Raw genomic sequence first — 9742 nt, 5'->3', positions numbered from 1 at the left:
TGTAGTAAGTGAACCTCTTCAGACTGCTCTTCTCTGAAATTTCGTGGTACCATTTGAACTTTCTTTGCAGCCATTTATAGTCTTAGCTTGCTATTTCACAGCCCTTCTCCATTGTGTTCAGAGTGCATGCTCCTCTGGTGCAGATGGAGCAAGGTGGTGGACAAAGGGACCACATGCTGCCAAGTAGATCTTCTGTCCAGAATTAGTTAACCAGAAGAAACCATTGTGATCTTTAAAGAACATTTAGGTGTGAGCTGAGACTGATAAGATCTTTAGAAAAGAATGCAGTGTTTTTAGGAAAGCACTACTTTTATTAGTAGTTGCCAGAAAAAAAAAATCTAGGCATGAAATATTCTTTCACCCATGGGAATTCCTTTTAGATATCAGGGCTAAGAGGCAAAAAACAGAAAAAATGGAAGACTGCATTAAGCAGAAAAAGCTAGGGATCCAGTGAAAGGTATAGAAGAAATTAAAAATGTGAGTAACAGGTATAAGGACAGAGACAACCTCTTTATCATTGCTCTTACTACCTGCGGCTGACAAATAGGCTTAAAAGTTTTCATATTGTGCCACTGAGGTAGTTTAGCTCTCTTCCGAATTATACATTATCATACAGTTAACATGCTATCTCTGAAGAACAGCCATGAGCAGGTTGAAAGCTTTTAGGTTCAAATCAGAGACCTAGCAACAAAGAAGACATTATGACTAGTGTCTACTACAGACTGCCTGATCAAAGTTTGACTACTGGTGAAGCCTTCTTGCTCCAGCTCCAGGAGGCATCATGCTCACAGGCTCTTGTCCTGCTGTAGGACTTCAATGACCCTAACACCTGCTGGAAAAGTAGAATGGTGAGCCGTAGGAAATCCAGAAGACTCCTGAAGTGCATTAAGGCCAAAATCTTAAGGCAGGTAATAGGGAGCCCTACCACAGGGGATGTGATACTGGACCTGTTGATCACCAGTGCAAGTGACACCAAGATAGGAGGCAGCCTGGGCTGCAGAGATCACTTGTGGAGTTCACAGTCCTAAGAGAAGCAGAACAGGTGAGGAGTTAAGTCACAGCCCTGAATGTTAGGAAAGCAAACTCTGAGGTCTTCAAGGAGTTAGTCAATAGGACCCCCAGGGAAACTGCGCTCAGGGACAAGGAAGTAGAACAGAGCTGGCAGATCCTTAAGGACACTTTCTACAGAGAGCAAGAGTTCTTGATCCCCAGGTGTAAGAAATCAGGAAAGGAAGGCAAGAGACCAAAACAGATGAGTCAAGACCTGCTGGTCAAACTAAAGGGCAAGAAGGAAATGTACAGGTGAGTGGAAACAGGGACAGTTATAGGGAAAAGTATAGGGATGCTGCTCTCTTGTGTAGAGATGGGCTTAGGAAGACCAAGATGTGTCTGAAGTTCATCTTGGCAAGGGATGTAAAGGATAATAATAATAATAATGGCTTATAAAGGTGTGTCATCCAGAAAAGTAAGATCAAAGAAAGTATACCACAGCTCCTGATGAACATGACTGGCAAACTGATAACAGTAGACAAGGAGAAGGCTGAGGTACTCAACAACTTTTGGCCTCAGTCTTCATGGCAGCCTCTCTTCCCACACGTTTTGAGTAGATGGATGTCAAGACAGGGACTAGGGAAGCAAGGTCCCTCCCACTGTAAGAGAAGATCAGGTTTGTTATCATCTGAGGAACCTGAACATACATAAGACCTGACAAGATGCATTTCAGAGTGGGAATGGGACCTGTAATTAACCAAGCCACTCTCCATGATATTTGAAAAGTCATGGCAGTCAGGTGAAGTTCCAGGTGACTGGAAAAATGGAAACACTGTACCCATCTTAAAAAAGGGTAGAAAGGAGGACCCTGGGAGCTACCATCCTGTCAGCCTCACCTTTGCCTGGGAAGATCCTCCTAGAACCATTGCTAAGGCACATGGAGGACAGGTAGGTGATTTGAGACAGACAGCATAGCTTCACCAAGGATGTCTTGCCTGCCCAAGCTAGTGGCCTTCTACGGTGGTGTGACTACGTCAGTGGACAAGGAAAGAGCCACAAATGTCATTTATCTGGATTTCTGTAAACCCTTGGACCCAGTGCCCCACAATATTCTTCTCTCTAAATTGGAGAGATGGATTTGATGGGTAAACTTTTCAGAGAATGAGGAATTGGTTGGATAGTCACATCCAGAGGGTAATGGCCAACAGCTCAATGCCTGGATGGAGGTCAGTGAAAAGTAGTGTCCCTCAGGGGTCTGTATTGTGTCCAGTACTGATTAATATCTTAATCAATGACACAAACACTTGGATCAAGTGCACCTTCAGCAAGTTTGCAAATGACACCAAGCTGAGTGGTATGGTTGACACACCTGAGGGATGAGATATCATCCAGAGGGATGTGGACAATCTGGGAATTTCCTGAGGTTTAACAAGACAAGTGGAAGGTGACGCACCTGGGTCAGGGCAATCCCTGGTATCAATACAAGCTGGGGGACAAACAGATCAGGAGCAGCCCTGCCAAGATGGACTTAGAGATTCTGATGGATGAGGGGCTGGACATGAGCCAGCAATGTTTGTTAGCTCCTTGAAGGTCAACTGTATTCAGGGCTACATCAAAAGCAGCATGGCCAGCAGGTCAAGGGAGGTATTTCTGCCTCTCTCCTCTGATCTGGTGAGAGCCCACCTGGGGTACTGTGTGCACGTCTGGAGTTCTCAGCACAAGAAAGATGTGGACCTGTTGGAGTGGGTCCAGTGGAGGGCCACGAAGATGATCAGAGGGCCACCTTACTGTGGCCTTTCAGTACTTAAAGAGGGTTTATGAAAAAGATGGGGACAAACTTTTTATCAGGGCATGTTGCAATAGGACAGTTTTATAATGAGCATGGTGAAGCATACTGTCTGCATAAGTCAGATTCATGAAAAGTTGCCCTCTTAACTGATACTAACAGAAAACATAGCATTACTAGTTTTTTTGCAAAATACTCTGTAAACTACTGCTTAATAGTTACAGGGGGTGTTGGTAAAATTTAAGCTTTTTCTTTCCTTTTACAGTTATATCAGTAAGCTCTCTTGCTCAATTCAAGAGAAGGCTGTTGTGTGCTTCTGAAGTGTAATGGGTTGGAAATTCAATGTCAAAAGAAAACAGCATAATGAAAACTGACTGCAGTAGCAATTCAAGATTCAGTGGTGGGTAACACTTAGAGAATCAGTCTGTTAAATGACTGTTGAAATAATCTCCAAAAATAGAGTTTTTTAACTCTGGTGTAAAACACCTTTTTGCTATTAAGTTGATCAAAATACATCATCTTCTCAGACAAGGAAAAGATAAAAATAAGTTTCTACTACTGTTATCACCAATGTCTTTTGTAAAAATGTATGATATTCTCATGGAGGTTAACCTCTTCATAGCACCTGCAAAGGAACTATTTGCAGTCCATCTGCTTTTCTCTTGAGAATGCTATGTGTGTAGTTAAAGCATACTGAAGTAATGCTTGTTTCTGCTAGGAATGGGAATGGCTTTTTGGTTTGTGCTGGTACAGTTTCCAGCACTTGATGGCTACCTGTGCCATGACACAGGAAACGTCAATGTTACAAATGTGCAAGAAATGCTACTGATACAATGACTGGTAAGGAATAAAAAAATTCTCTGGACCAAGCTATCCAGCCATTTTTTTACCCAGCAAACAGTACACTCTATTCAACCAGAAGGATTCCTTCATTTTTTTTCAGAGTCTTCCAAAGAAGTAAGCTCTATATGCATTTAGTTCCCAAAATACTCCCTAAAGCACTTTTAAAAAGAATTATGCTTCTATTCCTTTGTCACCACAGCTGACTTGAATGGTAAGCTACACACTACAGTAGGCAATGCAGAAATTTCTTTGTCTTTGGGCCTCTTACACATGTATTATCTGGGTCAGGGTATTTAAATCTATTGAGTTTTTCAGTTTGCTTCAAACAAACTTCATACTGACACTTGATAGTTTTCCAGGCCTAACATTCTGAGTGTTTTAAAGAATATACTGAGTTTTTATATTACAAGTTTGTCTTCAAAATATTTTTTACCGTATTAATTCAAGTTTATAAAGATTTCCTTTTTTGAGCATGACTTCTGTTTTTTGAAGGATGCCCTAAATAGCCTTCTTCAGTTGTCTAACCATGGCAATGTTTTTCCTGTTCTTTTCGACTTTCAGTACTTCATCACTAAAACAGGGATAATAATTATGTCCTTATATTGCAAGATTGTTTATGAAGATGCATTTATGAGGCTCCATACTTAATTCTGAAGTAATGAAGTCTATAAGAAGGAAATCATTAGAATTACCTGAGGTCAGAATATCTCTGAATTTCAGACAATTCCTAAGACTTAGGTTTGGGTGGAATATTTTAAATCAGTTTGATCTATTTTGAACATAATTTTAGAGATATTAACTCCTTCAGTTCTACTTGTAGCTTCTGTCAACCAAAATGCTCTAAATTACTCATTAAGCATATAACAAAAGTGGATGCCAGTGATGCAGTTATTACAGGTAAAACTGATAAGTCCCTATGTATTTCGTTCTCCAGTTCAACCCTCCATTTTTATCAATATTTATGAATATTCAACATATCATTGCTACTTCTAAATAACACATTGTAAATGTGTAACATATGTTACACACTTTCCATATGTCCTTTATCAAAAGCTGACAACAGCATAGGGAACTAAACAGACCAGCTGATCCACTACATCTTGTTATCCTGATATCCACATGGTCACCCTCACCAACACAGTAAACATGACATAAGTCAGGTTTCCTTACCATTGAAGGCCAATATCCTGAAGCAGATGCAGAATTGTAGCTTAATGCCTAATGTAAAGAGCATATTCTTAAAGACTCTACTGATTGTGTGTCTATTTATATGCCAGTTTCACTGTCCCCTCCTAACTCCCTCTTGTTCAATTTCAATCAAATGTGATTATGTTGCTGTGAAAATAACACCTGGGTACAGGAGAGAAACCTTATTAGCATCTGCAAAGAAAAGAAACATGAAAAATGAGAAAAAGCAGGGAGAGCTCAGCCCTTATCCATTCCATGGGGAATATTCATTCAGGGTAGCTCTGAACTCAGGAGATACTGCCTTCTCTCCAGTCATATATATATATATATGTATACACATACACACATATACACACACACATATATATATATGTGGGTTTTAGGCAGCAGATAAGATTGCTTTCAGCAATATGAGAAGGAGCACAGGACACTACTGTTGGCCTGCTGTAGAAGGTATAGGGAGGAGATGGGAATATTGTTGGCAGGCTTAAGGGACATACTGCAGACCTGTAAATGTTGTGTATGCAGTTGCCAATGAGAGGACAATATGGTATTTTCAACAACAACAAAAAAAATGATTTCTTGCAACTTCTATTAGACTTGTGGAACTCCTTGTCAAATCATGGCTGTGGAAATGACCTCCAGAGACAACTAAATGAGGCACAAACACAAAACTCAAGAGACACAGAAGAGCAATCCTTTGACAGTTACTACAATGACAAAACCACACTGAGTCTAGAAATTTGCTGCGGGTAAAAATATTTGAAAACTGAGATTTGATTTGTGAAGAGTATCACATATAATTTTTATATGCAAATACCTAAGGAAAACGAAGAGAAATCCTGAAGGCAGGATACTGTATGAGATGAGAGCCATTGGACTGATTTGTTATGGCTGTTAAGTAGAGGAAAACATAAGCAAAAGTATTGAGGATATTGGGAATGGGAAGGGGAACTGAAGTTATTTTAGTGAGTGAATGAAGGTGATGTAGAGCACAAATAAATAAGAAGGAAAACTTTATTAGTTTTATTCCCAAAGGAAAAATAATTAGAAGCAACTAGTAACAGATCCATAAAATGTAAAGCGGTGAGAACTGCACTGAGATGATGCTGGGACAGTGATACCATCTCAATATGACATATTCAGGTGTTACAGTAATTCAAGCAATTATTATCTTTGAACAAAGATTCAGTGGGGTTTTGGTGATCTGTAAATGTAAGTGATTCTTCACAGTCATTAACCCCCACTTCCTAGTGGATCTACTTGCACTGAAAGTCCAGGATCTCCCCTGGAATATGAGGTTACAGCACCAATTGTTGCTCTGCTTCAGCATTTTGCTGATGAAAGAGAAAAGCACTGCCAGACAAGGGGTTGAGACAGAGACCCCCTCAGTACTGTGCATCTAGTCGCACTGCCACAGTGTGAAGGAGAACTGGAGTCAAGGTTAGGCAAAGGCAGAAGCAAAGGAGACCAGACAGGAGTAAAATGGCAACTGTTCAGGTCAGAGTGCCAGCTGTGCAGAGAGAGGAAATAAAAATATCACAGATGGAACAAAATTATTGATATCTAATTTTGTAATTTCTCGTACTGTAAGAGTATATTATATAAGGGTTATATAAGCCTTAACTTCAGGAAAAAAGAATTGTCTATAATACACAAAACCTTGTTCTTTCTACTTGTTTAGTCCACAGAAAAGGAATTTAAAAAAATAAATCTTGTACAGGAAAAAGGACATCTCCAAGATCAATATCTGTGCTTTCAGGCATTCTGGGTAAGAAGCTGTGTATTTGGATAAATACATTACAAATAGTTTAAAACAAACATACTTTCTGGCTGAAGTTCACATCACTTTTCCAATAAAAGAGTTTGGAAATAAACATTTTTCAGAATTTCTTATAAGCATGGCTTGTTAAAAAAAGGCTTAGTCCATTCTCTTAAAGTAGTGTAGAGAAATGAGAACAGTCTCGACAGAATAATCAGAATGAAACTTTAATTGGAGTTTCAAGATCCTGTGCACTGAAAAGAGCTCATCATCTCCAAAAGCTGGCAAAGTGTTCCTAGGCTCACCAGTGTCGCAGTTCTACAAACCCTACAAAACTGAATAGCCACACAAGAAAGTTTTAGAATTGGCAATCACCACCAAGAAGCAGAATTACTTTACCTAAAGTAACAAAGTTGCTGGATTTGGAGAAAATTGTAGAGGGTTTCAACATACAATGTGCAGATATGCACCGCTACATGCTTCACTTCAAAGTAGTGTTCATTTGTTCTTCAGATTAAAAGAAACTTCAATTATTTTGGAATCTTTTGTCTTTAATTCACAACTGTTGACGGTAGTAAGGCAGAAGGATGCAAAACATGACAAAGTCAGGGGCACATGCCTTATAGTCTCAGGAAAACTGTGTTATTTTATCCTCCATGTGCAAGTAATCCAGTCTGCAGTATCTGAAGGCACTCTGAATGAAAAACACATACAAGTAACTGTTATGACTACCATTTAACATATGGAGGGAAAGAAAGATTAAGCCATTTGCCAAAAGCAAGGGACTACGGAATCAGATACAGTCCACCAGAATTCAGCAATTGGAATAATAATACCAGAGGAAAGTATACACACTTTATCCAGAGAGAAAACTGTAAAGTGAAGTGAAAAAATTAATTATTAGGGTTGTTTGTTTGCTTTTTTTGGTTGTTGTTGCTTTTTGATTTGTTTTGTTGGACTGTGGGTTTTTTTGGTTGGTTTTTGTGTGTCTGTGTGAAAAGAGCTCTGTTTTCCTTATTTTCTGAGATAATTTTCCCAAGTAAAAGACTATACAGAGCATGTTCTACCTTTTCTGCCATACGTTATAAAATCACAGTTGTCATTAACTGGAGTATTTTCTTTTCTTATAATGACTGTCGTCAGGAGTATATGTCTTGGGAAGTTTGCAATGGTCACTCTGGTGGGTACAAATGATTAAATTTCACCCAAAATGAACAGAAAGATATTTCTCAGTTGTTTTTGTTAATTACTTTTCCCATGGAAATAAGATCTTCACTGGGTGTTCTTGTCTTAAAACCAGTGGCTTATGACTTTAGAGCCCCCATTATTACAGGTGTTTTAAACACTAGAATTCCAGTGCCCAAAGTGCTTTATTTGTGAAGCCGTGTGTAGAGAGGCACTTCTCAGCCATCATACCAGCATTTTTCAAGGAAAGTATCCAATTTCATTATGTGATCTCATTGTTTCTATTAACTATTTTAAATGCCTGTACAACGGCATATTTCTCCTATGAATTGAAACTGCTTTATTTTCTAACTTGTAATGGTAATGGTAGATTTCAAAGAACATATTACTTGGTGCATACAATAATATTATTGCAATTTCAAACTAAATAAACCACATATATAAAAGCATAATAATTGACTCAAAACTTGCATAATTTAAAATCTTGTTAACTGAAATACTGCAGTCTAACAATCAAAAAAATTAAAGGCATGCAAAAATAATGAAAATAACCTAAATATTTTTTTTCTTTTCTTCAGGTAAGTGATCAATTTGCTAAGCCTTTACTTTTAGGTGCTAAAAAAATCTTGAGAAGCATTCAAATAAGTTCAAATAACTTAATGGTTCATATTTTCAAATAAAGTCCTGAGAATCATTATCAGACATAAACCAATGAATCTGTCACTGTTCTATCTTACAATTCAATCAAGTTTGAATTCATTTAGTTTATCAGAAAGCAATCTATTTACAAATGAACCTTCCCTTGGAGACTAGAAATATTTTGTACCTCATGAGACAAAGTAAAAGCCAGGAATGACAGATCTGCTTAATTCTAGTTGACTGGTGCCATTTCAGTTTCCTTACAGTACTTATCTGATACATCTCTATGGGGCTCACAGATATGACAGAAAATCTCATCTGGACTGGCAGCAGTAATCCAGACAAGATCTGTGCCTGTAATGGTACCAAACACTTAGGTTTAGGTACTTGAATTATTCTACCACTTTGGCAAGCTCCAAATCTGCTGCCACCCTCCAACTTTTGTTTATTTCAAGTACTCCATCTTCCATACCAAGTATTGGAATTCTCAATTCCCATGGATTCTTTTTTACGGCTTTGACAAAGAAGCTGAAAGTGCACAGAAGATTTCGTGGAACTCTTGGCAAGGTGGCACATCCAATGCCTATTATTTTTTTAATTACAAAATTCTGTTTGATCTATCCTTCCTTCTCCTCAGCCCCCTGGCACTTGCACACAGAATTGAACCTTATGCCCAGTTTGTCCACCAGCTCAGGTGCTAATTTTCTCTTATTTTACACAGAACTCTTAAGACACAATGGACAATCATCTCTTCAGAACTCTATAGGGTTTGAGAGTAACTTTTCCAACCTCTTCCTGCTACACACAGAGCCTGCACACTGTCCGTCCTGCTATGCTGTACTGCCCAGGTAAACTGCAGCACTCTCTCCCCTCCCCACCACTCCTCATCTCACAGGGCATTACCTCAGAGCATCTCTTGCCTGCAAAACATGAAGACTCACAACTGGCTAGCGTCTCCCTAACCCACCCCAATGTACTCACAGGGTCTGGGTGTCCTCCGGAAGGCTGGGAATGAAGTGGATGTCCCTGCAGGTGATTTTGTAGTCCTCCCAGTCGGAGCACTCGCAGAAGGGTGAAGGACACCTCTCCGTGCCCTGGCTGCACAGCACCAGCACCAGCAGCAACTGGAAGGTTACCGGGAGGCACAGCATCTTCTGCCGCCTGTTCCCGCCCTGCCCCTCGCTTCTCCGGGGGGCACAGGAGACCCCCAGAGCTACAGGGGCAGGGGACGCTGCCCCGCCGGGAGAAACCGCTGGGGAAAGGCGGCACCTTTGCTGGACAACGCCGCCTCCTCCCTTAGCGAGGGCACCAAAGGTCTCAGCAAAGCCTGCGCGACCTTCCCCTCGGGC

The 9742-nt window shown here is 39.9% G+C and overlaps 1 protein-coding gene across 3 annotated transcripts in view; it reads right to left on the bottom strand.

The window, feature by feature from the left end:
- TSHR (thyroid stimulating hormone receptor) overlaps window positions 1–9572 on the bottom strand; it is a 51416-nt gene extending 41844 nt beyond the window's left edge. For all 3 annotated transcript variants that reach the window (XM_009081573.1, XM_009081574.1, XM_009081575.1), the window contains exon 1: window positions 9375–9572. In XM_009081573.1, coding sequence (XP_009079821.1) covers window positions 9375–9544 — 170 coding nt within the window. In that variant the 5' untranslated portion in view covers window positions 9545–9572. The remainder of the gene's footprint in view (window positions 1–9374) is intronic.
- Between the last annotated feature and the right edge of the window lie 170 nt (window positions 9573–9742).

Source organism: Acanthisitta chloris, unplaced genomic scaffold (assembly GCF_000695815.1).
Source record: "Acanthisitta chloris isolate BGI_N310 unplaced genomic scaffold, ASM69581v1 scaffold11319, whole genome shotgun sequence".
Classification (NCBI taxonomy): Eukaryota; Metazoa; Chordata; class Aves; order Passeriformes; family Acanthisittidae; genus Acanthisitta; species Acanthisitta chloris.
This window is presented reverse-complemented; position numbering and strand designations above follow the sequence as displayed.